This window comes from Balearica regulorum, chromosome 4 (genome assembly GCF_011004875.1).
Source record: "Balearica regulorum gibbericeps isolate bBalReg1 chromosome 4, bBalReg1.pri, whole genome shotgun sequence".
In the NCBI taxonomy this organism is placed as follows: Eukaryota; Metazoa; Chordata; class Aves; order Gruiformes; family Gruidae; genus Balearica; species Balearica regulorum.
Window position 1 is genome coordinate 70,539,227 of NC_046187.1, and position 27,950 is coordinate 70,567,176.

Below are 27,950 nucleotides of genomic sequence, written 5' to 3' on the forward strand. Positions count from 1 at the left end.
CTCACTGCTTCCCGCGGCCGCCTGGGGACGGCGCTCACCTTGCGCGGCAGCTTGGCAATGGCTCGGCGCCTCAGCCCTGCGAGCTAGTCCCGGGGAGCAGCAGAGCTGCCGCGTCTCGGACGGACTGAGCTGGCCTTGGCTCTGCGGCTTTATACTCCAGCCTCCTTCCTTCCATCTGCTGCTCTTTGCCGCTCCGCCTGCAGAAGCCCTGCTCGGGGCAGAAGACACTTTCCCACCCGTGTGTGCATAAAGCCCGACTTTACCTTCCCTCGCTGCACCGCGACTGCACCTTTCCCCCCCTCCTCCGCCTCCTGCCCTCGGGTCGGGCGGGCTCGCACCCCTTCTCCGCCGCTCTCCCCGCCAGCAGCCCGCCGAGGATGCGGGTGTCGCTGCTGAGCCCGTTGCTCCTGCTGTCCCTCAGCTGCAGCCCAGGCGCCGCGGAGCTCTCGGCTGCCCGAGCCAAGTGCCCGACCCGCTGCGATGTCTCCAAGTGCCCCAGCCCCAGCTGTCCCAGCGGCTACGTCCCCGACCGCTGCAACTGCTGCCTCATCTGCGCCGCGGGCGAGGGGGACTCCTGCGGCCGAAAGGAGGACCCGCCCTGCGGGGACAGCCTCGACTGCCGCTACCCCATGGGCAAGCGCTTCGCCAAGGGGGTCTGCCAGTGCAAGCTCAGCGCCCAGGTGTGCGGCAGCGACGGCCGGACCTACGACAACATCTGCCAGCTGAAGGCGGTGAGCCGCAAGGCGCTGCAGCACGGGCTGCCTGCCGTCGCCCAGGTCCAGAAGGGAGCCTGTGAATCGGGTAGGAGCATGGCGGGGCCTGCCTGTGGGGCAGAGGGTGGCGGGTGGACAGCGCGGGGCGTGCTGGTTTCCAGGGTGAGAAAAAGCACGATTTTCAGTCACCTGGGAAGACTGGGTGGCTCCAGGGACCGTAAGAGGCTACAAGGTCAAGGCACCTTGCCCCACTGCCAGAGATTGCTGTGGTGTGGGGAAGAGGTGCTCAGGTCCTTTCTGAACAGCAAAAATTCCCCTCATTGATCCTCACTGTGGGCTAGAGGCCTCGTCTGAGGTTTGGGAAGGTTTCCCCTTGGTAGCGTGGCAGTGGACACCTGGGTGTTGAACACGTTGCTCCCACAGCACTCCCCTGCGCGTGGACTTGACAGCATGGAGGTGAGCTCGGTGGCGGGTATTCGGCCGTCAGGGCAGGGCGGCAATGACGTCCTCAGCCGTCACCCCTTCTCAAGGCAGGGCGTGCTGGCAGGGCAGTGGGACAAGCTTGCTGTCGTCCCGCCAACACCACGTTGGTTTCCTAACGTCAGCACACACTGCTGAGGGGTTTCGGTGGCATCGCCCGTGCAGGTTGCTCTGCAGATCCGTTGCACGTGGCTCAGCAGGGACCGGGGTACACTTGTGCTCTGGGGCCTTCCCTGGTGGGGTGTGGGTGTTTAATTGGATTTACCTGACAGGCGTCTATAGCCAGAAAATGCCTCTTAAAGCCATGTAGCTCAAGCAGGGCAGAAAAACACCCAGTAGTAGTACATAAAAACCTCAAACATAGTCTTTTGCCTGTTTGTTTTCTTTTCACAAGAAGTTTTGTAATCTTGCAGAGTCTAAAGTGGGAAAAAATGCCTGTGAACTGCCTTTACAGTTTAAATATTGACACTTAGGATATCAAATAGTCTTCTGTTTTGCAGTAATGTACTAAGGCCTTTGCTCAGATACTGTGATATGCTATGGCAACTTCAGGCTTGATGCTTTTAGAAAGTTTAATAATCACTTAATTTGGTGATTTTTATTTTTTTTTAGTATTAAATTGGGTCACTTTATGGAAGCGTTAATGCTGCTAATATCTTTTCACATACTTACTGATATGTTATTTTAAGGGCTTCCTTCTGCTACCTTTCTCATAGTGTTCCTGGAAAGAAAAGTCATATGCAGAATGGATTTTTAAATCATGCATTAGTGTTTGCATTATGCCAGGTGAACCACTAACCATCCTGTTTATTCATAGATAGCAAACTTGCCAAAATTATTGAGAGGCATCAGAGGGAAAAGGGCCACTGTTGTAGCCTTTCTGTGAATAAGGGACCTTTCATATATCCCTCTCTTGAGAGAAGGTAAACTGTGGTGCAGAGAGGGAGGAGGTTAAATGATGTTCCTGGAGTTCCTTTAGCAGTATCTTGTCAGAGCCAAGAATTGCTCCAGATGCCAGCCTGGAGCTGCTGTGATCAGTCTCTCCAGTATTTTGTAGTTATAAATTCCTTTTCACATCAGCATCCATTAGATTTAGTACTCCTAATGCTTGGTTGGAACTGATCCACATGAAATAATCAGCATGTTTAACCAAAATGAGTGAGCTAGCCTGCATCTAAGGGCTTACTGAGTGCTCGGGGTTTGGTGTATATGACATTTTCTTTAAGGAATCCTCCTGAATCTACTGTTAATAGGCTTAGGAATTTGGAGGCATGAGGTAGAGGCAACATTTTTTTAAGCAACTATTTTAGTGTTCACTTTATTTTGGCTTTATTTTTTGTCTCAGAAAACCTCAGCTTAGATGAAGCATCTGGTTCTCTGTTAAGTTTTAATTTTTTTATTCAATTCTACAGCTGCACAAACTGAAGCTCAAAGAAACCAAGTGTCTTGCCCAAGGTCAGACTGAGTTGGTGGTTGAGCCAGGAATAGAACTCAATTATGGTATTTTTTTAATTTTTTTTTTAAACAATAACATGCAATGGCTGTAATTACAGGTTTAGAAGAAAGTCGACAGTTTAAAATTACTGTCGAGTTTCTCTCTTTTCCCTGTTCTTGAAAGAAGTCTGGCCTCAGATGACTCAGAGTTTGAAGGGCTAAGCTAGTCATGAAGTAAATCCAGTTTTACTTAACCATGTATATATTAAAACAATCTCAGATAACAGTAGCCTTACATAGCGTGACTTAGACCATTTTCAGAACATGCAGTGACCTTAAGGAACAGCTTTTGAACTGTCTGCTCTTTTCCATTTCCAGCTGCTTATGTTGATGTAAGTTAGATTCTGGTTGTGATAAACCAAGATAGGGTGAGAAAACTTAGCTGTGATTTCCTAGTGTCAGAAGTCTGGTGAACAAGGATGCATGAAAAAGTAGTAAAAGATGCAGAAAGGAAGGGAGGAAAGAGATGCCCAGGATGACTGAGTGATAATTCCAAAACTGACAGAATTTAAAATCTTTTTTTCCTTGTTGAAGGCCTGGATTAGCTTGAAGAACACCATGCCAAATTGCAAGTTTTAGTTACAGTGTACTAAAGGGGGTGTGTACTGCATGGAGACAGATGAACTGTATTGGAGATGTTCTGCAACACATCTATGCCCTGAAAACTATTACTCATATAGTTAGCCTTATGCATCTGAGCAGAGCCATGGACTTCTCTGAAATACTAATAGGAACAGTCTGCAAATTTAAACTATATGCTCCAAGGCAAATTTAAACTATACACTACAAATATTTTTTTTTCCCCCTGTTCAAGTCTAGATACCTTAATATATGGGAATTTTCTGAAGCAGCTAGCTTTTTCCTGCCTTCTGTCACCTGTCGTGAGAAAGATAAGCTATTACAGGCTAATGTGTAAGTAATGGCATAGACATGTATGGAGGACAACCTCTGTAATCAAAGACCTGTTCTTACAGAGCCCTCTTTCTCACTGCAGCAAATTCAAGTTTAAGTTTTATCAATGGCACATATCAATCTATTAAAGTGTCAAACTCCTCACTCAAAGGATTCACAAGGTCTATGGCCAATTTATGTCAGACTCTTTCTTGCACAAAGGGCTGTTTATAATGTCTCAGTACAACTTACTTAGAACAGTTAATAATTCCCTGCAGTGTTATTTTGCTGATGGCTTCTGTGAAGACAGTTCAGATGTTGAAAGATCTGTATTTTCTCACCTAGGACGTGGAAGCAAAAAATTATTTTCTTGAAAAATAAGAGGGCTGTTTTGTCAGTGCAACAAGGAAAACTAAAAGATTGATTAGAAAACCTTTGAGGAAATAAGTTCCAGAAAACAAGTACATTGGCTTTCACACTGATCCTTCGCAGGATTCTGTCTGAGGATGTCTGTCCTCTGCATTGTTTAACTGAAGTCACTCTCAGAAAGTGGTCATGGTGTAAAGCCTCACCCATGTCAGTCAAATCTTTGCAAGATATGAGCCTAAAAGTTCAGTTCCCTAAAAGAAACATTTGAAATACAGTTAATGCATGAGGGGAGTCATTGCACACAGTTCTGTGTGGGGTATTTGGAGTGTGCCTGTGCATAACCTTGAAGATACAGAGGAACAACTGAGCATAACATTACTTGCATTTCTGTCCCACTAAGAGATATTGAAGTCTCCTACTATTATTATTGTCATCAAAGCCTTACAGCTGCCACCAGCTGTATTTAGGGAAATGCACTGCAAGGTATTGGCTGGAAATGCAAACTCTAGTCACATTCCCTTACTGATTGTTTTTCTTATGTCTGAGCTTGTTTTGAGTTCCTGCAGGTGAGGATGTATATTTTACAGTTTGGTAAATATTCAGAGTGTAGTACTTCACTGCTTTGTATAGGATAGCTAACAGGAAAGTGATGTTCTCATTGCGTCTCCTTATGAGAATCACTTGGGAAGGAGGAATAATTAGCATCCGAAGTCAGTGAGGCAGTGAGGTGTCTGTGCTGGAAGGCTTGTACCAGTGTGTCTCTGGCTGTTGTGATTGCTGCACTGCACAAGAAAGCCACTTTGGTGTTGGTTCACCAAATTGTTTTCATCTGTGCATGGTAGACATCCATTGTATAAACAAGTTGCCTGAACCATAATGTGGCATTAAACTCACCAAGGCTTTATGGTCAGTGCACAGCTATGCAACTTGATCTTAATGCTGAATTCATCAGAAAAACTGCCCATGAACCTATGTTTCCAGCAGATGTTTCTGTTTTTTAAGCAGAGACGTTATAATCTTTTATTTGTCTTTCATTTCTTTCCATGAAAGCACAGTAGGGACAGTGTTTATCCCTGGTGATCAGATCTGCCAGGTTGCAGTCCTCCCTTAGACATAATAATTTTGCTGAACACACAGATCTTTTCTGAAGCTGGTTTTAAGAGGGCAGTGGGGGAACAGCCTTAAAAGAATGAGTTTCCCAGGCTCACAAAATCTTAATGAATATAAAATTGTAGATTTTAATACAGTGTATTGTCTTCAAGAAACCATTGAATATGAGTTGATTTAATAGTACAGGGAATAAGCTGGCAGATATTCAGAAACTCTCAATCTTCTGCAAATGTAAATGGGTCTGGCTTTATTGTCCTCAGTGGGATTATGACGATTTATTTCTGCTGAAATTTTTTTTTGTTCTCTTTGTACTAGGTTAACTCCACAAATTTGTTGGAGTTGTTCCTGATTTACAGCAGTGTTAATGAGATTGGAGTGGGTCTGTTGTCTCTGCAAAAAAGTAAATACAACACTATTCAATGGACTCATAGCCTGTAAGGTGACACTACTATGCAGGCAAAGTCTTAAGCTGATAATAAGGATACTCCTACCTGACAGGCACTTAGCTTTAGCCATGTAAATCCAATGTAGTAGTAGCCCATAGAACTGGAAATGTAAGATCACGTTTTACAAAATGGGCTGAATGTCTTTAACTCCAGTTTATGTACTTACATCCAAATCTGGGTTTTGAGTGTTCTGTGAGAGGAGCCAGAGATCTTCTGAAGATCTAATCCCTTAATTTAAATGACAGGATGGGAGTTCAGATCTGCTGAAAATCTTGTTGATTTGTGGCTATGGAGTGGATTGGGAAAAATCTTGTTCTTTTGATTAAGAAATGTGTAGACAGCTAGAGATTCATACAGCATAAACTTGGTTTTGCTTCAAGTACAACCTGGTTGCAGCACCTTTGATATTTTGGTTATACAACAGATAGTTAATTGGATTAAATTATGGCTCTCCTCCAAGATAAATTAGCTTTGGTTAGTGTGAGATGATGTTGAACATGCAGTAAAAACATGGAAAATAATGGATGTTATTGAGACACCTTTGAAAAAGTATGTGGCAAATCTCAGTAGGTCAATAGGTCAAAATACACAAAGCTGCTGTAAACTCAGAGCTTTTACATTCGCAGTCCAGCAGAGGTCTGAGGCCTGCGTGAAACTCCGCAAGACAGCAGAGTATTGGGGGTGGGGGGGGGGGGAACCAAGAAAGAAAAATACACGTCTTTAATTTTATGCTTTAGTAAGAACAGTAGCAGCAGCTTGTGTCTACCAACTAATGCAAATTAAAGGGTAGATTGAAGGTCTCACGTAAAGCCCTGACTCTACTACTACAGTTATAGTACTTGTTTTCAGGGTGACTTTATACAGTTTATACAATGTTGGAAGTTACTTCCTGCTTCAGTTTCTCAGGCTGCAATTCCTCCCTTTTAAAACATATCAAGAACTTCTGATGAAAACAAGTTTAATAATTGTGCATTAAGTTTTATTAATAATAACTGACATTTCAATTCCCTTAAATAGGGTTGTGTGTGTGAGAGTAAATGTTAGTTTGCAGTTACATCTTCCAAGTCCATAGTTTGAGTTTCTGGGATGTCATATAAAGTGTTTAAAGGTTCTTACCACTCCCAGCTTGCAGAAAATGATTCAAGAGAAGTTGCTTTCTATGAAGGCATCTCAACTTTGTAAGTCATTATTTAGTCTCCACCAGACACTGGTAAGAACAGCTCATCTTTAATCAGGCCAGTAGATCTTCAGCTATGCCTTTCTTAGAAAGTTTGCATGTCTCTTATTCTTGATCCTCCTCTGTTTCAAATTTCCCCTTAACATATAGTGCAGTTTTGGATTCACCTTCAGGTTTGAGTATTCATGTCTTCTGACCCCAACAGAGAGGTTCTGGACTTCTGCTCAGCCTGAGAAATGCTTTCACTATGGTATAGAAAGAAGACAAGCTTTTCTTCAGTTTTGCAGTCTTCTCTCTGTATTGCTGCATTTTATTTTCTTCCACTCTTTCCATGTTTACATTCATCTGCTACCTCTTTCAGATGTTTTCTCTCTGCCTACCCCAGATCTTACCTGGAAAGCCACTGCCACCCATGATGTTTCCCTGGCTAGTCAGGAGTGGTGCAAAAGTGAGCTCAGCACTCAGCAGATGCAAAGAAATTTAGTTGCCCTGACTCACATAGAGCTATGCTGATTTACACCAACTGAAAGCCTGTATTCACTGTGCTTTTTCCCCCCAATTCTATGCTAGTTCATCATCTGAGGGTCTAGCCAACTGTCTTTCATAGATGCGTAGTCATTTCTATTAAGATAAATGTGATTATAATGTTATATCCTGTCAGTGAACACTGCTGTGTATGCAAGCATTCAAAGTCACGTTAGTAGACTTCAAAGGATACACTGCATAATCAGGGAAACTGCTTGTGAACTGAAGGTAAGATAGATCTTCAGTGACCCAGTAAGCAAAATAAGTAACAGTATATTGTGCTTACATTTGACTGTCCTCTATGATTCCTATTTACAGTGTCTCTTTAAACTAAGTACTGAAACAAGCATATACAATTGGTTAGAGGGATTTTTCGGAGTGCATGAGAATCTACGTAAAAATAATACAACAAATCTAGCCCTGCCAAGTTGTTCCTTCTGTTTATACCATATCATATAAATTTAGCTTGCTAAATGTAAGCATGGTTTCTTTCCCCTCAGAAGTAAATCTCGTATCCAGTAACAGGAAAAAGAACTCACAGACTTCTATGGAGAAATGCCTAATTGTCTAGATCTGGTTTCTTTAATATGTTCTTCCTTGGTACCAGTGTTGGGTCCATTCCCTAAGTTCCTGTCTTTGCTTCAGGTCTTTTGGGTACTGTGGTCATGTAAGGCCTCTCGCTTTCTGACTTTTTAGGTCCTTTGACACTTTATTATGAAAGCTTTCTGAGACACTATAGGAACTATAACAACTAGATCTCTGTCACTCATAATCTTATTAATTCATTGAAAGAATAGAATAGATCAGAGAGACATCTTTTTTTTTTTTTTTTTTGTAAATAGGTTAGACTCCATTGTGCTGTAATCTTTATATTCATCCCAAGTAATTTTCAAGTTACAAGGTTTAATGGTCAGTAAAACACTTGTAGATAGGGATTGGTGAAAGTGATCTTTGAATTAGGAACTGCACAGAATACCAAAATATATGAGAACTCTTCTCTCTTAAACTTCTTTCTCCTTTCTTTTATGTGTATCTTTCCTTATTGTGTGATCCCCCTTACCTACGTTCCTTTTAAAGACTGGTAAAGGGCAGCTGATGAAAGAAAACTATATACTTGCAAAAGACAGACTATGTATCTGGACTCATTGCTATGTTGTGTGATCTAGAAGTAGGCAAGTCTAGAACCCTTAAGAACAGGTGTTGACTTCGTATGCAAGAGCTACTGTGGAGTGAGTTCGTCCTTCAGCATGAGTTGAATGTGGCACAAATCATGACAGCGAAAGCATTGCTTCTGAAGAGTTGATATTGTTTAGAAGTTAGAACTTAGAGCCTCTCCTTCCTGACTAAATGGCAGAAAAAGAGTTGTATCTCCTGCGATAAATGGTGTGCTGTTGCACCGGATTTGAAAAAAGCCAGAAATTTCATTGCTGTATCTGATTACAACTCATTTACTCCCTTCCCTAGATCCCACAGTTAATTTTAAAGCATCAGGCTGTGAACATGAAAGATTGCTATTTGGGTATGGTGGTATGTCCCCTAGCATATGTTTAACATATGTGGTGATATGTCCCCATGTATTAGGGATTGCATATAAGTATGACATTCTAGAACAAGCAGTATTATTACTTTGTGATGTTAGAATCCAGGATGTTGGGACATTAGAAGCCAGGATGCTGTGGGCTTTTTTCCCTCTCTTCAAAGATCTTAATTCCACAGAATTATATTCAATATTCATAAATGCTGTGTATAGTGCTGTTTAATGTAGTACCGCACCGGCTTTTATCAGAACGCTTAGTATTTATGATCTATCGCTGTGCCCAGCTGCTTGTGTCAGCTTAAATGTGAATTTGCAGAACTTTTTAGGTACAAAGGTTATAATTTACAGCAGGTTTCTAATGTGTCTACTTCAAAAAATCCTAACTTGTGTTCTAAATGCGGTTCCCAAATGCTACAGCTATATTACTCAGCACTTGTTACACCACATCTAGAATGCTGCATCCAGTTTTGGACCCCTCAATACAAGAAGGGCATTGACAAACTGGAGTGAGTTCAGGAGAGGGTCATGGGGATGGTTGGGGGGCCTGGACATATTTCCTATGAGAAGAAGCTGAAGAAACTGGGCTTGTTCAGCCTGGAGAAGACAGAGCTTCAGGAGGACCTAGCAGCAGCCTTCCTGTACTTATGAGGAAGTTACCGGGAAGATGGAGCTAGACTCTGCAATGGTGCATAGTGGGAAGATTAGAGACAATGGGCATGAGTTGAAACATGAGTTTCAACAAGAAAAGTTCAGACTAGATATAAGAAAAACTTTTACCTCGTGGAGGACAGTGAAGCAGTGGGACAAGTTGCCCAGAGAGTTTCTGGAGTCTTCATCCTTGGAGGTTTGAAAGTCCCAATTGGACAGAGCCTTTGAGCAACCTGGTCTGCCTTCGTGGCCAACACAGCTTTGAGCAGGAGGTTGAACTAGAGACCTCCTGAGGTCCCTTCCAACCTGACTTATCCTATGACCATGTGTGTTTTGGATAATAATTGGTGGTTGTCCTGAGAAAAATATTCCAGAGAATGCTTGTAGACTTCCAAGAAAGTCAAAGAACTTATAGCCAAGTGATGCCGATGTTTACTTTTCTCAGGATCAAGCAAAATGCTGGATAAGTTTTGAACAATCTTAATGATTTGATTCCCTTTCCAGTACCTGTTTGGAAACTATCCCAGTAGGAGAAGCAGACCAATTCAAAGCATATTTATCTCACCTACTTGGTAAAAAGGGGTATTGTCTTATTAACATATCCAATTCTTTCTGCTAGTATAGGTCACCTACAGTCCAGCAGCCCAAGATACAAATTCAACTTCATAGCAGATGTGGTGGAAAAGATTGCACCTGCAGTTGTGCACATTGAACTTTTCCTCAGGTAACAATTTCAATTCTTTGTGTTTTAATAGCATTGTTTAACAAAGGTCTACAAAGATTGTCCAGTGTAGTAACTTTCATTTTGAATTCTTGAAGTTCACAAAATACTCTGAAACATTACAGCAGACTCATTTATCCAGATAACCACCCATTTGTGTGTTTTGTTCCTGTTTAGCAGATCTATTTTATTTGGCTTAGAGTCTACAGTACTTTACAATACATATTGTCTGCCATAAAGTAAGTCTATTTCATCTTTGGAGATCTCTTCAGCCTTCACTAAAATGTGTTGCTTGTTGGATTATGTTTATTACCTCAGTTTAAAAAAACAAATCCAGAAGGTAAGCTGGAAAAACATAGCTCCTTGTTGCTTATTCCACTTTCAATGGGAAGTGATTTTATTTTGGCAGGGAGAACATTAAGAGATAGGATGTTGACCAGATGTAACCTATCTAAACACAGAAATTATTTCTGATAGGAAAAATTGTACTAAATTTGCTGACCAAAACATATCAATATTCAGTTTACTGAAGCTGGAGCTGAGGAGGCAAGTTTAACATTGAATGTTCAAAACAACCTGCTGTCAGAACAAATTACTGCGAGTATTATAGGTACTCTATTACCTGAATACCTTTCTGCTTGGGATACTCTGATTTTTCACAGACTTAATAATTTCTTGGAGAATTTTTATTGGCTTTCTTAATATGCAAAATCAAGATAATCAGGTTTTCTGAGACATAGCTTTATGCACATGGTGATTGGTCTTTTGAGAGAATGTTACAGCTGAAGATGTTTAAGATCTTTGCATATGTAGTTAAGATTGTTTGTTCTTTCCCTATAAGTAAATGTTTGTCCAGCAGCTTGCTGGGCGCTAATTGTGATACTGCCTTCTGCCTGGGATTGGCTCCAATTCTTTACTGCTAAATAGCCCAGAAGTTTCAAACAATTTCCTAATAAGGACCACATCTTGGAAGAAAGAGGAATTTGTGGGCCTTTTCTCATCTTCTACCACCCAAAGCACTTTCTGTTCCCCTAACAAATCTAAAGGCTTTATAGCAATTGTTCATAGAGAAAAGTCATAATACTTTAAACAGTTTATAAAGTCTTTTAACTGTCTATATTGCAGCAAATGTTGTTTGCCACCAAGTTTTACCCATTGTTGGTGTTTTTCATTTCTTTTCTTTCACATTCCCATTCCTTTCTGTTGCCAGACATGCTTTTTACTGCCAGTCTACGCGTGGGCTTCATGATTCCTTCAGATGTCAGCTCTTCCTTTAGTCCTCTGTCCAGCTGCAAGGTTCCTTCTTCTTTTTCCCTTTTTTCCATTAGAGGATCAGTCCATTTGTCAGCCCTACTATTTCCTGTTATCATTTCCTTCCCATATAGAAGCACCAGCCAGTGGGATCAGATGGGCTTCTCCTCCTTCCCTTTTTGTCATGTAGCCTCTTTGCAAGGAAGCCTATAAAGATAGAATTGGAAACCAAAGGAAAAGGACCCTGCAGGTTGTCTGAAAACCTCGGTTCCTATCTCCCTGACTGACTAAAAGCAATCACAATTTTCAGAAAAGAATCCTTTCTTTGTAAATTTTTTGATTTAATTTTTGTAAGGATTGTAATATTGGTAATCAAATGCTGTGTTATTTCTCAGAGTGAAAGGTGGTAAATGATTTCTAATGTAATGTTCTCTAAGTTATGCTTCCCTTATTAGTTATAATTAATTGGTTTTTTGTATAGGCACCCTCTCTTTGGTCGAAATGTGCCGCTTTCTAGTGGATCTGGGTTTATTATGTCTGATTCTGGTTTAATTGTGACCAATGCTCACGTGGTGTCAAGCACCAATGCTATATCAGGGAGACAACAATTGAAAGTGCAGCTACAGAATGGAGATACCTATGAAGCAACTATCAAAGACATTGACAAGAAATCTGACATAGCAACAATAAAGATTCACCCTAAGGTGAGTGGCATAAATAGATGAATGGATTAATTTGGGAATCCTATTTCACTTTCATTTAGTACAGGATGATTGGCTGGAATATATGTTTAGGGTTTCCTTGGAAATATATCTGGGGAAAACAATGTACTGAACAAACTGTTTCTGTAGGCCTGGAAATTTTCATGTCTTAGAATTAAATTACTTTGTCTTCTCTGCTAGGAACTGCTAAAAAAGAAGAAAAAAAAATGCAGCTCAGTTAATATGTGGCTGGATTTAGCTATCTGTACCTGAAGACTTACGCTATTTTTGCTAATCCTTCTAGCTTTGTGCTAATACATGGACTGCAAGGTGCTACATTGTGTAGGGAGATTTGCAGGCTGGTCAATAGCTTGTTTGTATGCTATTTCTAGGAGGAGTAGGGAACAATCGACTGGAATAGGGGGAATTCTGTTTCAGAATCTTGCTGGCTTTTTTTTCTGGAAGAAATTGCAAGGTACTGCTGCTAGCAGTTTGTTTCTGAAGACAGTTTAAAGCAGTAGCACCCTGCAGTATACTAAGTTTACCTACTGTAAGTTTTGGCTGTATGATAGTGGTTCTTTCATTAACATAATGGAAAGTGTATGTTCCTAACTTCTTGCTAGTTTTTGATCTTTCCAACCATGTTATTTTCAGCTATAAACTAATGCTTATTTCTCTCTTTCTGTGTTTGTTTAAGAAAAAATTACCAGTATTGTTACTGGGACACTCTGCTGATCTGAGGCCAGGAGAATTTGTGGTGGCGATTGGAAGTCCATTTGCCTTACAGAACACTGTGACAACAGGAATTGTCAGCACTGCTCAGAGAGATGGCAAAGAACTTGGCCTGCGGGACTCAGATATGGATTACATTCAGACAGACGCTATTATCAATGTAAGTACTAGGTGTGTGAGGAGCTGACCTTCATAGTCCTGGGACCTTGAAATCCCTACCTATTCAGCAGGAAAGTGTGTGCTCTGAAAGATGAATCCACTGAATAAAAACAGCTTTGTTTAAAATCAGTGATAGGCTCTTGTTTTTATAAAGGACGATGCAATGTCTAAGTTGCATTCAGGCATTAGCGTTGTGAAAGGTATGTTAAATAAAACTGCCCTCTTTGAGGTTGTTTATGAAGATGTTACATATGGCAGACCCCTCCTATTTCGTAGATCTTGTGCGGTAACACATAGTTGTGTAGACCAGCAGTAAACCAACACCTTTCTTTCTCTGCTTGTTCAGCTGATCTGGCCAAGCAAGCTGTATGTATTGGGTCTGGCTGAGATGGAGTTAATTTTCCCCGCAGCAGCCCTCACAGCGCTGTGCTGTGCGTCGGTAGCCAGCAAGGTGTTGATAACACACCGGTGTTGTAGCTACTGCTGAGCAGGGCTGCACAGCCCCAAGGCTGTCTCTGTCTCTCCATTTCCCCCTCACCGGTCAGCTGGAGGTGGGCAAGATCTTGGGAGGGGACACAGCCAGGACAGGTGACCCAAACCGACCAAAGGGATATTCCATACCATATGATGTCTGCTCAGCAATAAAAAGGAGGAAGAAGGGGGGGGCATTCGTTATGATGACGCTTGTCTTGTGGAGCAACCGCTACACGTCCTGAAGCCCTGCTTCCTGGGAAGTGGCCAGACATCACCTGCTGATGGGAAGCAGAGAATAAATCTTTTGTTTTCCTTTGCTTCCATGTGCGGCCTTTGCTTTTGGTTTATTAGACTGCCTTTATCTTGACCCACAAGGTTGTTTCCATCTTATTTTCTCCCTGCCATGTCCAGCTGAGAAGGGAAGTGATAGAGCAGCTTGGTGGGCACCTGGCATCCAGCCAGGGTCAACCCACCACACTGTAGAATAGATCCAAAGTTTCTTTCATCTCCATGCATTAGAACCAGATGGAGTAGTCAAGTTGATAGTATCTGCTTCAATTTAACAACAGGACACCCAGATAAGAACTTAAGGAGAGGACTGGGTTTTTTTGGTTTTGTTCTTGTTTTCCCTTTGCACGTCACATACTCCAAGTAAGAGTCTAGATGTAAAATAACATTGTTTGAGATACAGTTTGGAGTTAAGGGTCCTAGCACTGCATTTTACATAGAAATACATGAAAATAGTGTTCCTTCAGAGCAGCTTGGAGGGATTCACAGAGCTTAAGTAAAGTCCTTGGGTGTGTATATAAGTTTTACTTGATTCTAAAAAGAACACTGCATGCATGTCTGAGGTAGAAAATGGCCTGAAATTTTATGGCTTAAATCTGCTATATGTTGAACGGAAAATATTTTCAGGATTTATTTGCTGGCCCTCAATGTCAAATTTGACATAACAAGTCATAATGCTTAGCCTTTTACACATGCAAAGCAATTCACAAATGTTTATCTTCACAGACTTGTTGAGAGAAATTGTATGGGGAAAAAAAATGGGTAATTAGTTTTTAAGCTAAGATATGACATAAAAGTGAGATTTTTCAAAAAGCTGCTATATGATCCAGGAGCTGAACCTCTTAAGACATTTAATTGGAATTACTCTCTTCAGCTGTAAAAGGAGAATAGGAAGACTTATGCAAAATGGGTTACTTGGGAGCACACACTGAATGGGTGGCAGTGACAGAATTAGAACATGGGTTCTTGACTTCACGCCTATATGCATTCCTCAAGATCAGACTGCTTCCTTGTATATATTTAGGCATTCACTGCCCTCAAAAGCTAATAAGCAAGTTTAGACAAGGATAGCAGAATGTGTCAGATAATGCTAGACCAAATGGAATAGTGATAGCAGAGGAGGTAAGGAAAATGGCAATATATTTGGATTTCTTTGCCATCTGCAACCACAAAATATTAAGATAGTCCCTGGCACAGGGATGCTTTGTGCTTAGCTAATGCACTAGTTTTCTCCTGAGAATGGGAGGAGTTTGAGAGCTGGTCTATTCAGAGCATTCCTGTGGCTCAGCCAAGACTTTCCTGCAGGAATGTGCATGCAGCTGCCTTCTGAGAAATGCTAGGACAGCAGGAACATGGGGCAGGAGAAAACAGGGCCATACATTCCTAAATGGAGCTATATTGCATGCGCCAAACTTCTTTCATTATCACATCCTTCAAGTAGAGGACAAGTGAATGAAAGATGATATGCTGAGGAAGGCTGAAAAATCATTATCTTGGTTCCTTTGTGTCAGTCAGACATAAAAAATCAAGTGTGTAGCCTCTGATCACTGAAAAGATAGAATGTAAGAAACTAATCTCTGTTTAAACTTGAACTTCGAAGCTGTTTTAAAAACTAATGCCTGTTTTATTCTTCTGAGAATCTATAAGGTTTGCCCAGTGCTATCTAAGTGTAAACAGCTTATATGGCTCATGTTGCTGTCATGCATCACTTTTAGCTTTTGTTTATTTTGAGTGCTAAGTTGCTGCTCTTGGCTGTTCAGTAGACCTACTTGAAAACTCTGGCCTCGCTCACAAACAAACTTGTTGAGCCAACATGAAGATGGACAAGAAACTTCTCCAGCTCTCATTTCCTGTAGTCCTGTTGGATATTTCCTTTGAAGGCCATTAGGTATTAGGCAATTTCAGACTGCTCAGAGCTGCTATATACCCTCCTTAGAGAGGCTTACATGTCTGTGGTTACTAAATCAATCCTTACGTAGTACCTACCTCATAGCAATATGCTGCGATTAAACATGTAATCCACTGTATTCTTCTCTGATGGAGAATAAGAGAGACCAACAGTGTTACAAACCAAAGCGATGAATAAAACTACTTAAGAACTGTACATGCACCTCACTGAAATACGACTTTAAACAGCAATTAATTATTTCAAAACCTTGTTCTGACAGCCTTTAGAAGAATTGAAATACTCGTTTTAACTATTTAATGATTCTTCTTAACCTTAGGCTCTATTTGGAGTGGTAAGTTACTGCTCCTTACTTAAGGCGTGTTTCTGAAAAGAAAAAAACCCCTAATCAGAAGAGGTGTGAACAGGTAGGGTAAGACCTACCTGTAGTCTTCTGTGATCAATATTGTGTCCCTCAGTGCTGCCTAGGAATTGACCTCCTCTCTTTCATTTACTTACAAACAAAATACTGTTTGAAATGAAAACTGCATTTCCTATAGTTAAGCACCAATTTATTGTTCCTTTATGTCATTTTTACAGTATGGCAACTCTGGAGGACCTCTAGTTAATCTGGTAAGTGCATGTGACTTGGGTTTAGTTTGATTTGATTTGGTTTGGTTTGGTTTCAAGAGCTAGTTTGAATTAAGTGGGATAATATTTTTTTAAAAAGATTCATAGGTCATACCAGCTCCCAGGCATTCAAGGTAATGATAGGCAGATACCCTGAAGCTAATACAAATGCTGCAAATTAGGTCTCAGTTCATACACCGTTGAAAAACATTTCCCCGTGGAGCAGAGGAAATTTTATGCAGCAGTGAGGAAAATGGGATCTGGTAGGAGCGGTTACGCTCATTCACACCTTGAAACCTGGGATGCACAGCAAAGATGCGACCTGGTTAATCCGCACAACTGATTTTAAAATAGGTTGCTTTAAACCAGCACTGATTTTGCAGGTCGGTGAATTGTGGCTGTAGTGGCAGTAGTGACGCCACTGCCCGCTCAGCAGAGGTAATCTCTTGCCGAGTGGTGAGATGGACCTTGGATGAACAGACTGTACTGTAATCTCTCTGGCCATCACGGTTAAATGTGAAAGGGATTGTGAATCAGAACCCAGATCCTCAGTTACAAGTAATGATGTTTATTTCTTGAGTGATTACAACACTCTTAAAATTTCTTATACCAGCTTTTGACATGAAATGCTAGGCAGTGAGCTGAACCCTGTCGCTTAGGAGCAAATTAATTGGATGCTGTCTTCCAACAGGATGGTGAAGTGATTGGGATTAACACCTTGAAGGTCACAGCTGGAATTTCTTTTGCTATTCCTTCAGACCGCATCACTCAGTTTCTCACAGAGTCACATGATAAACAAAGTAAAGGTAAGGTCTGCAAGAAACAGTGGCATCTTCCAATTATTGTCCTCATCTGTCAGTAAAGTGCCAAAAGACACGGGTCTGGGATCCTATTACTGAAGGGAGCAGCATTATTTTACAGTGTAGAACACTGGAAATAGAAAACAACTTCACAGAGGTAGGAAAGACATTTTATTACTCAGACCCCTAAAGAGTAGACAGTGTCTGTATAAATCTGGGAAAAAGGGCCTCTGGGGATAGATGATCTTGAGAACAGATGGTGACTCATTCAAGGAGTCTTATCTTCCTCTTTCACATATTGTTCAAGCAAAAAGGAGATTAAGGTGTACTGTGGAGAATAAGGTAAAAACTTTTTAAAACACTTGTCCATGGATGGAGTGTGGTATGTGCACTATCAGTAGGTGATCTTTATTTTGCCATCGTCTTCTATGTCAGTGGTATATAATTGGATTTGCTGATAGACTCTTATACCTCAGTGGAAGAAGAGCTGTGTGTTAATTCCTGAAGAAATAAATGGGGAAGGTGGGGAGAGGCAGAAGAAAAGAAAGGCCTCTGCACCAAAGAACATATACATCTAAATATACCAGCAACTGCCAATTGCAGTACTCTGGACTCTTTTTATGTGCTTGCTGCATATCTGTCACACTGTACTAGGTGCCATACTACATGCTGCACAGCCAAAGCTGATCTAGTAATGCTTCATCAAGGCCAAACCTTCCTTTCTCCTTTGCTTGCCAGTTTATCTGTCCACACCCTACACACCCTACTCATCTTGTATCATGACTGTTGGCTGCTGCTTCTCTTGGATCTTTTTGATATTAATCTTGTCTTCTCCTGAGTTCATCCAGTTGCTGATGCCAGGGTTGTTTCCCTACACCATTGTCCTCTCCGTGTTCTCTCAGATACTGTTATTGCAGAAACTTGCCTTAGTCAGAGGTTTTAAAGCTATGCATCTGCTAGTATATTTGAGACCATCACAATTCTGATGGGTCCCCTCATCTGTGTTTTGCTGAATTCCCCAAATTAGATTGTTTTCACTTTGATTGTCGATCTGGGGGAGGGAATTGATGAAAATTCATTTAAAAAGTTGTTAATTATGTGCTGGAAAGTACATTTCAAAGTAGTTGACATAATTTTGTTCCAGCTAAAAAAATCAAAACCCCTATTTATTCACCCAGGTTACTAACTGTTTGTTGGCTTCTGAGGGAAGCAGGTCTGTATCGTTGGTGATGTTACCCTTCAGAACCAAACTGGTCATCTCAAAGCAGGGAGGAGTGATGGCTCACCCTGCAGGCATGGCTCTAGAGGCATGAATGCAAGCCTTGGGCCGAAAGCCCACCATCTCCCAGGCAGTTCCTGGTAACTGGGGATGGAAAGTCAGTGAAGGCTAGAGATGCCATCACTGAAATCAGCCACCTTGCTGTGTCAGGCACCTTTGCCGCAGAGGATGATGAACCTGCTGAGCCCAGCTAGAGGGCCTAGAGATAACTTTTTCTATGGAACTCTAAGGAAGAAAAAATAAAAAATCAAGTTTATTTTGTGGTTATAACATACTATCTGATTTTTTTCATTGTTCTCATTATCCCCTAATCAAAGGAAAAGGATTCACACTTACTCTTAGCATCAGTGTGACTGTCATTGCTTGGTATACCCTGTGCGCAGGCAATTTTAAAAACTTTTTATTTTTTTAACTTTTTTTGCTTTTGCTTGTCTGAAGTACCTCTTGTACTTTTGCTGCAGGCAGAACAATAGTCATTTCAAGTCCTTGATGCTTAGAGAAAGATAATTTCTAGGAGATGTTTTCTCCATATTTGAGACTTAGTTTGTATTTTTTAGGCATTTAGTAATGATTTTCAAGTTCATTGTACAGGCGTTATTTCTTGACATAAGGAATTTATGTAAGCAGAATTTTTGGGATGTTTTTATCATGTTTTCTTTTGCTCCAGTTACATTTTGGTAGTTTCAGTGGGATCCACCCTTATGGTACAATTAGGTCATAGAAATAAGTTTAAGAGTATTACCATTTTGCTCTAAATATCGTACTGCCTGAAGATGATAAAATTCCCTTAGGAAACCACTCTTTCCAGATTTGCTCTGGCATATGGGAGATACTCAGAACATTGTTTAATAATCTTGACTTTAGTCTTTTAAATGTCAGTTGATCAGATAACTACCAGTTTTATATAGGAGGCATATATTTTTGAAGTCCCATCCACTGTATAACTGCAAATATATGATCTATTGAAGTACAGGAGAGAGGGGGACAAAGGAGGAGAGGATGACATTTGAATGAATTATTTGCACTGGTTATTATTATCTGAATATTCTACCTAATGCATGGACAATAGATAATAATACCTAATGTATCAATAATAATGTTAACCTCCTTTTATAGTTACGAATTCCTAAACTGGTGCATGAACTTAAGTGTCTCCACCTATATCTCAGTTTTGACCATCTGTGTGTTCTGTCTACCTCTGGAAGTCATCTATATACTTAAGCACGAACTGATTTTTTACTTCAGTGTCTTTTCTTAGTATCCCATAGGCATTTCTCAGTTTCAGTCTTGGCTCTGCCATCTATTCCTAGTTTAGACTTGAGCAGAACAGTAAAACTAGAAAGTGTTCAAACATGGATCTTCTAGGATGGAAAACAATACTTTGACAAAATATTAAAGACAAAATCCAGCCTAAGAGGTCAGCCTGGCTTCTCATAGAATGTTAGCAGAGAAGTGAATAAACCTTGTTTCAGATGGGCAAGGAGAGAAGGGGGGAGTTCTGCACTGGTCACACCCAACAAGTCATTGATATGTATCCTCACTTACATCCCCAGAACACTACATCAGTTGTGTTGAAACTGTATGCTTACCTATGTATTTGTATGATTATTACTGATAACTATTACCAATAGTCATGAGGGCTGCTTAGGAGGCTTTCTGAGTATACATTCAGACTGCTTATTAAATTCAGCCATGCAATTTATACAGAAGGTACACTGCACATAATTCAGCATTATAGACTCGAGCTATTTTCATGGTTTCTGTTTGGCAGTGGAATGTCTTAAATGCTTTCAGGATTGCTTATGCAATCTGCAAGACTATCTAAGTGCAAAAGGAGTGAGCAGAGGAGTAGGAGTTTTGCCTGCCGCTTGAACAAAAAGTGCAGGATTTGTTTCTTCACTCAGAGATCTTGGTGATATCCTGGCCCCACTGAAATCAACTGCAGTGGGGATACTCATGTGCCAGAGTTACTCATGCCCAGAAGAGTACGAATACTTGACCCCTTAATTTGGATTTATCAGTTCTTTTTGCCACAGTTTGTAAGACATAAACACTTCTGCCTTCAGCCTGTGTCTGTCTGTCTGGTTTGTATTTCTATTGTTACAAGCATCAATAAAAAAGAAAGAAAAATAGCAAATGCTTTCCTTACTGTGGAACAGAAATCTCCGTAAATAGTGAACTGCTTCTAGATAGTTGGGGTCAGCTGCTTGTGACTTTCTATTAACACAAACCAGATTTAAGTTTAAACTAATGGTTGAGGCTGCTTTGCTTGAATTTGTACCACTGGAATCAGTGTTTAATCTGGCCTGGTGTTTACAAAAATGAAATGTGATTTGAATATCTCTCTCTGCTGTGCTCTGCTCCAGCTTTAAGCTGCAGTGGTTTCATATTTGTTCAACCTGATTGTTCCAACATATTAACCTTCTTTTAACTACTGCTGGGACTTCAGCCTGGTGACATGCTGCTTAGATTTACAATCTCACTTTATTCCAGTTCTCTTAATTAGTTTTTCTTCTGCCTCATGATTGCACAAATTGCCAGAATGACAGGTTTTGAGACTTTTTATTCACAGAGCAGATGTAATATGACAGTGGTAGTTCCAGGTGCCACATACTGTGCTGCCAATGAGACTTAACCCTGACGTCAAAATGCCTATCCTTTGGGATGATAAAACACTACAACTGGTTGTCTGCCTGTTCAGTCTCTGTGGATACTTTTCATAAACTGGACAATTACATTGCCTCTAGTCATTGATGATGAAAAATCTGGGTTTTGTGTACGATGTTTGATTGGGTTAAATTTCAACAGAATAAACTTTTGCAAAACAAAAGGCCTGCAGTTTCTTTACCTGTATTCGGACATACGAAATGGCTGGGGGAGGAGAGGGAAGGAATCTAAACTCTGCTGCTAAAATAATGCATAGCTATTAGTTTATTTTATACAATAACCTGTTACTGTTATAGTATGAACCACTATTTGCAGTGTGTCAAACTTATTGAGGAGAGAGATCTGAAGGCCATTTTGAATTTTAATGCGTGACAGAGGTGAAATAGTACCCCAAAACTGCCCAGAGGTGAAGGTGGAATGAGACTTTTCATTGTGAATAAGTCTGTAGTTACCAGATTATTGTTTTTCCCAAAGCCTTATTTTTACATGTGTCATTAGCCACTGGGGAAATAATTCCCTTTTACATCAGTGGCATTTCTGCTGTGGTTTTTTCATTCTCGCCCAATCTTCTCCTTGCTGTTTTGTTTCTTCCAGATCAATTTCTTTTGTCCCTTCTTTCATTTTCATTTTTCTTTCAAGTAAACATTCCTAACTCAGCCCCCAGAGTATGCTTTGTGCTTCTGCATATTTCTGCATCACGCAGGGGATGACCAGCAGCAAACTGTTTAAGGCAGACAGTAAACTGTCACCAGAGAGTGTCATCTATGTGTCTCATGAAGACAACTTCATCATCTAACTGGCTACATGGCAGGGGCAGGGGGATTATTTTCAGGTGGGAGAGTTATCAAGTTTGGTTATCTTTAAAAAGCGAAAACTTAAATTTATGCCATGTATAAGAGCACTATGAAAGCACTAGTTCATGACTATGGCCAAAGCTTTTTTTTGAGTAATTGGACTTTGTGACACTCTTACTATGGCTGATTTTGATCTTGGTATTTTCACTATAAAATACAGAAGAACCAGAATATTTCAGGGAAAAGCAGGGATGACAGTTACAGATGGAAGATTGTTCAGAGTGTATTAAATCCAATGTTTAGTAGTCGACATTTTCACTGACACTAATGGGAATATTGGACATGCGTAAGATTCAGGATTAACTCCTTAACTTGGGACTATTTTTCTTGGAAAGAGTTTGAGGAGACTCTGTACATCTCCTTTTCAACCTTTTTCCTCACATGAGAACATGGAGAAGCTCAAAGAAAGTGTGAAGTAGTTATGCTGGAACAAGTCAGGGGAAATATTGTTTCACGCCGGATATAACTAACTACTGAAGCACTCACTTCAGGAAGTCATCAAACTGCGTTTTTTTCAGAAGACAGCTGTGCAGTATCAGCCAACTACAGAAATGTGATGCTGTTCCTAAAGGAGTGAATTTTCACCATTTAAAATTCTCTAGAGTCCTATCTGACTTCTATGGGGTTTTTTAAACGTTGTTTTTCATTCTTGGAGTAGAAATACCAAACCATTTGCATTAGCATCAGTGTGAGTCTTTAGGTTGTCCTTTCTGTGAAAGGTGGAAATTTTAATTTCTTTAAATCCCATTTCTACATTTTAATCAGAACACCATATGATTAAATTGTCTTGACCAGTTTCAGATGAAATGGTGGTTATGAAATTTTCCATTTAATGAAGTCATGTGATACTAGATCAAAGAAATTTTCCTGAATTTCCTGAAGGAAAACTCTTAAGGTGTGTCAATGAGCTTCTCTCTTACCCTGACTTGCAGGGAGAGGGATTGCCATTCTGTACACCAGGGCTAACCAAAATAAAAAATGACCTCAGTGTAGATGTGTATGATTTCTGTTTAGTTTTGTTAAAAGCTTATACATCCTGTTTTAATTGACAGATATTTTGGGTCATCAAAGTAGTTTTTTTCTTTTTTCAGTGTTTGCCTAAATTTCTTAAATATCCTCTGTGTTATTTTCAGATGGGAAGAAACGTTTCATTGGCATCAGAATGCTGACAATAACACCTGCGTAAGTATCTTAGAAAGGTAACCTGTGTGATCATGCATACAAAATGTGGTCAATGGTGGTTCAGAACTTCATCATTCAGCTTTCATTACAAATCTCCAGAGAACCCAGAAGTGTGCATTAGCTTCTGTAAAGTTGGCAAACCTTTTAATGGTATTGGTGAAATATGTGTTCTGAGACCTGGAAAATCACTGTCAGTCATTCTCTAAATACTGATAACGATGGATGCCCTGTTGATAGCTGAGGAAAATTAGGGAGAGCCTAAATACTGGTTTCAGTTCTTGTTAAGGATGTCTGGAGTTACACCAGGTTTTAGGTGGCATTTAAACAAGCTGCTGCTTTCAGGTGAGTGTGAGTGCCAGTAACAGATTAGCTGCCTGAGGGTTTGGCAGTAGTTTTGTCAGCGCCAGTGGAGGCCATATGATGTGAGATTTGGTGCCTAACTATTAACTGGAAAGAAAGTAGTTGCTAAAGTGCAGAACTAAAGCTTCATGCCTCCATGTTAACAAAGCCAGAATATGGACACCTTCCTCCAATTCTTTACTGTCTTTTCTCTCTCACATTGCTTTGTGTCTTGCTGTTACCTGGATATATTCTGGGATAACAAATGAAGGCTCTTACGCTTGTGTTCGTTCCCAGCAGTAGGCACGTTTCCAGTGTGGCAGTAGACTACAAAATTAATCAAGACAATTTCCAGCTGGAGTTGTAGTAAACCCATCTTCGTTTATTGAGTTACACTCTTGCAATCCTCCCCAAAGGGTCAGATCCTCAGCTGGAACACATCAGGGTAGTGGCATTAACATCACCGGGCCACCACCGATGGAGAGAAACTCGGAATGTTTCTCTTTGTAATTGTGAAGTGAACACCATGTGAGATTTTACTGCTTTTGTGGCATCTAATGAAGTGTAAGATGTCTCCAGGCCTATTTTCAGGAAAAGAGTACTTCCCTTGATGTGTTTGCTTTAGTCATTTAATTGTTAACTTCCTCAGTACAAAATCAAATGAAGTGAAGCTATGTGCAGCCATTTTGGCTTGCTTTCCCTCTGAGGGACCGCAGGTTTTCATGGTGGACAGCAAGGTAATCCATCATTAGTTTAAAACCCTTTCTTTCCAGAAATGGGTTTTAACTCACACTGTACACAGACCTGAAATCATGTCATCTCAGAAATGAGAGGATGTTTTTAGAGGCTCTTTTGCACCTGGTTCCTGTCTTCTTTCTTTAGAAAGGGATGCACAAACAATTCCTCAAGAAAACTTGAGGAAGCTGAAGTTTCCTTGGAAAACTCTCACAGTTCTGATCTATCTGATGACTGAAGTTATCAAAAGCTCTACTTTTCTAGATCAAGACAAATTAAGAATGACTTGCAAAATGAAAGAAGCAAAATCAGTAAATTTCTGCCTCATTGCCAGCATTGATGCTTTGGGGCAGGAATGTCTTTTGTCCCTGTACAGCACCTGGGACAGAGAGTGCTGCTGTCCAGTGCTCTATCCTGCTGTCCCAGTGCTCTTCTGCAGTGCCCTCTTTGCTATTGCTAAAAATAGCAAAAGTCAGGTTCTTGCAGGAGATGTATGAGACCATTAAATGTAGCATGCTTTGCACAGGTAGGTAGTTATGACTCTCTTAATATCTGTGTTACTTGTGTTAATGCAAATTCAAATCCCCTACATTCTCATCACAAGAACAAGGGGCAAACAATTAAGTCATTCATTTTTGGTCACCGAAAAATTGAGAATAAATAAATAAATATTTTTGAATGTTACTGCTTTCATAGTGGAATCAAATGCTGTATAATTTTGTTCTTCTTTTAGCTTGGTGGAAGAACTGAAACATAATAATGCTGATTTTCCTGATGTCAGAAGTGGAATTTATGTACATGAAGTTGTTCCAAACTCACCTTCTCATAGGTATGTAGAGCACATTATTTTCTTCACCATAAATAAATCTCCAAATAGATACTAGTAGGTGAAGTTTCTATTTACATTCAAGTACTTCCTTATACCAGTCTTGATTTGTATTTAAACAATTAAAAATTGTGCTTTTACGTTAAAAAAAAAAAAAAGTTAAAATATTTGTGCTAAAGTTCTACTCATACCTACAAAAGTGAAATATTTCAATATTAGAACTTTAAATTGCATTATGAAACACTAACAGTGTGCAAATTTAAAAACACCCCAAATACAATTAATCAAATTTGGTTTTGAAAAGTATGTTGACTATTAAATAGAAACTTGCATTGAGTTTAAACAGGAAACAGGATAGCATTCACATAAGACACTGTCAGAGATAGTATCTGCTTTATCTTAGAGGAAAAGACTATTTTACAGAACAGTTGGAAAATAAGTAAGACACTTCTAAAAATTACTTTAGGAATTATTAAGAAAATGCAAAGCCAATAAAAGCAGCTATTCTGGATTACATTTGAACAGCAAGAGTTCAGATGGTAGTAGTTCAGTAGTTCAGTTGGTACACTTTGCTCATCTTGAAATGTTGATAATGATTTTGATTTCCAATGCTTGGAATACATACTGGAGAGATAAAAATTGTTCTTGCAAATGGATGGAGTCAGTCAGTCATGGCTAAAAGTCTGTTCTGTTTCTCATTTACAGAGCAAACAAAGAGAAAGTTAGATTACTTTTACTGGCAGTGTGTTTTTGCTGTTTTAGAAGAAAATCCTCAATGAAATATTGTGAACCTAATTTTGCATTTAGCGAGTACTACTGATTATTCTTTCTCAGTCAGAAGGGTGGAGTTTCCCTTCAATGGAAGCTAAAACAAGTAAAAAATTATCACATCAGCAAAAGGGATGGTGAATAGTCTTTGCACGTTTTCTCTTTGTAGAATGCATACTTACTGCCTTGTTCTTTTTGTCTTTGCAGAGGAGGGATCCAAGATGGAGATATTATTGTTAAAGTCAATGGGCGTCCTTTGATGACTTCCAGTGACCTGCAAGAGGCTGTGATGAATGAATCACCTCTACTACTTGAAGTTCGAAGAGGAAATGATGACTTGCTATTTAACATTGAGCCTGAAGTTGTCATGTAAATAGAATTGAGGAAGTTCTCACCATAATTAAACTCACTTATTCTGGAACACTAGATACCTCCTTTACAGCTACAGTAATTATACTTCCTGTTGACTAATGACAAGGTGGACTAACTTAATTGCCTGAGCCATTTCTGTACATAGTAGCTAGAGTGAATTCAGTTATGCCATTTGTAGAAGATTTAACTTTCAAAGAAATTTAAGGACTGTGTTCTGGAGAAGGGAAGGAGGAAAACAAATTTTGGGTAGCTGGTAAAAATGGGGTCTACTTCCAGTTCCTGCAGGTTCAGAGCAGATTCAGTTCTGCATTTTGAAAGACCAAAATACTACTGGAAGTGAGGAAGCATGCCAAAAGGGGAAATTATTCTTAAACTACAGTCATGGCTGCAGCAGAACCAAGTTATTGCAATGCACAATTGAGCTTTTTTTTTTTAATGTAACTTTTTCAATGTGAAACTAGTATTGGCAAAGCTTATATTTGTTCTTAGTGCTTGTATGCTACATGTCAATGCAGGTAGAATAAATCTGTAAATATCGAAAGAAACAAAAATGGTATCAGGCTATAGAGTGTTACACCTAGGTCATGCGATTTTGGAATATAGTAAATGATTCTTATAGAATTAATGCCTTATTATATATAAATCAAAACGATGTGCTGAACAAAGTTAAGTTTGAGAAAGTGCACAGTTTTTTAAGAATTTGATACAGATTAGTTTTGCATTTTACTGGTAAGCTTTACTGTAAAATTGTTATACTACTTTTGGCTTGTACTGTGTATGTTTCTACTGTAAGGAGATTAAAGTTTACACAAATAATGTGTTGGTGTAAACCTCTTTTTAAACAAGTATGTCTTCCCTCCCTCTTCTGTCAGACTGGAATAGACTCTCACAAGAGAAAAATTTCTTACAGAAAATTGGGCCCCCATGTTATGAAAACCCTTTGCAGCCCTATGACATGATTATTCTGCCCTTATTTAGACTATGTTTAGAAATGCTTTGCACACAACTAATTTATTTACACTTTTTTTCATATTTATGAATTGCGCTTTGATGTCATTTGGAGAGCATCTAGTTGGGATCCTGTTGTCCTCATTCTGCCTGTACGTGACAAGAAGCAGAAAGGAACCATTAACCCTGGTTTACAGCTAGAGCATGTGAGACCTTTATGTAATAAACCCAGGACAGAAATTTGTAAGAGCTAAATCCAAGTCTCCTAGGTATCCTAAACCACACAACTATCCTCTTAGTGAATATTGCTACCGTTCCCAAAGAGACAGAGGAGCGTTTTCCATAGCAAGCTGGACTTGGTTCTTGTGTCTTTGTTTAACTCCTTTTTGCATCAGAGTGTATCTTTGGGGCAGCTAGAACCTTCCCTGTAGGCTGCCATCATGTCTAGACTTTTGGCTATACCAACTGACTTGCTTGTGACAAGCATTGCACCTTTGGGTTTGTATGACACCAGATGTGCAGAAAAGAGCAATCTGTTCATTACTTGCTGGCGGCTGTGACTGCAACTGTACAGTTGAAAGGTGGATGGGGCATATTCCTCCTAAAAATGAATACTGTTTCTTTCCATCACATTATTGCCCATGTCTTTAATGATGCTGTCACTAAAGCAAGAGCTGTTTTCACCCCTCCAACAAAAGATCCTTAGTTGTACCTGTTGGGTATTCCATGTTCAGAGGGACCAACTCCTTTCCATTAGGATACAACCTTAGCATCCAGGCTTGCAAAAAGCATAAGCATGTTCTGAACTTAGGATAGCTGTGGCATGCAGAAGGATACTGTCATGGCTAAAGTCAAGCCTATTCATACATGTGTACTGCATTAGGACTACCATTTTACACTTTATTGGGGTGTTTGTTTGCATCCATTGATTAATATTAGACAAGTTGTA

The 27,950-nt window shown here is 40.0% G+C and overlaps 2 protein-coding genes across 1 annotated transcript; one reads left to right on the forward strand and one right to left on the reverse strand.

The window, feature by feature from the left end:
- HTRA3 (HtrA serine peptidase 3) lies at positions 1–26,869 on the forward strand. Its single transcript, XM_075752562.1, has 9 exons — positions 1–801; positions 10,015–10,114; positions 11,844–12,066; positions 12,761–12,955; positions 16,202–16,234; positions 16,923–17,037; positions 22,965–23,013; positions 24,821–24,916; positions 25,889–26,869. Exons 1-9 carry the CDS (start codon positions 378–380, stop codon positions 26,052–26,054), a joined length of 1,401 nt encoding a protein of 466 aa, XP_075608677.1. The 5' UTR covers positions 1–377; the 3' UTR covers positions 26,055–26,869.
- Positions 1–27,950, reverse strand: part of ABLIM2 (actin binding LIM protein family member 2) — a 341,805-nt gene that overhangs the window by 220,499 nt on the left and 93,356 nt on the right.

Coding starts and splice junctions, on each gene's coding strand:
- HTRA3 (XM_075752562.1), top strand. CDS start 378: ATGCGGGTGTCGCTGCTGAGCCCGTTGCTCCTGCTGTCCCTCAGCTGC. Junction 10,115..11,843: donor CACATTGAACTTTTCCTCAG/GTAACAATTTCA, acceptor TTTTTTGTATAG/GCACCCTCTCTTTGGTCGAA. Junction 12,067..12,760: donor CAATAAAGATTCACCCTAAG/GTGAGTGGCATA, acceptor TGTTTGTTTAAG/AAAAAATTACCAGTATTGTT.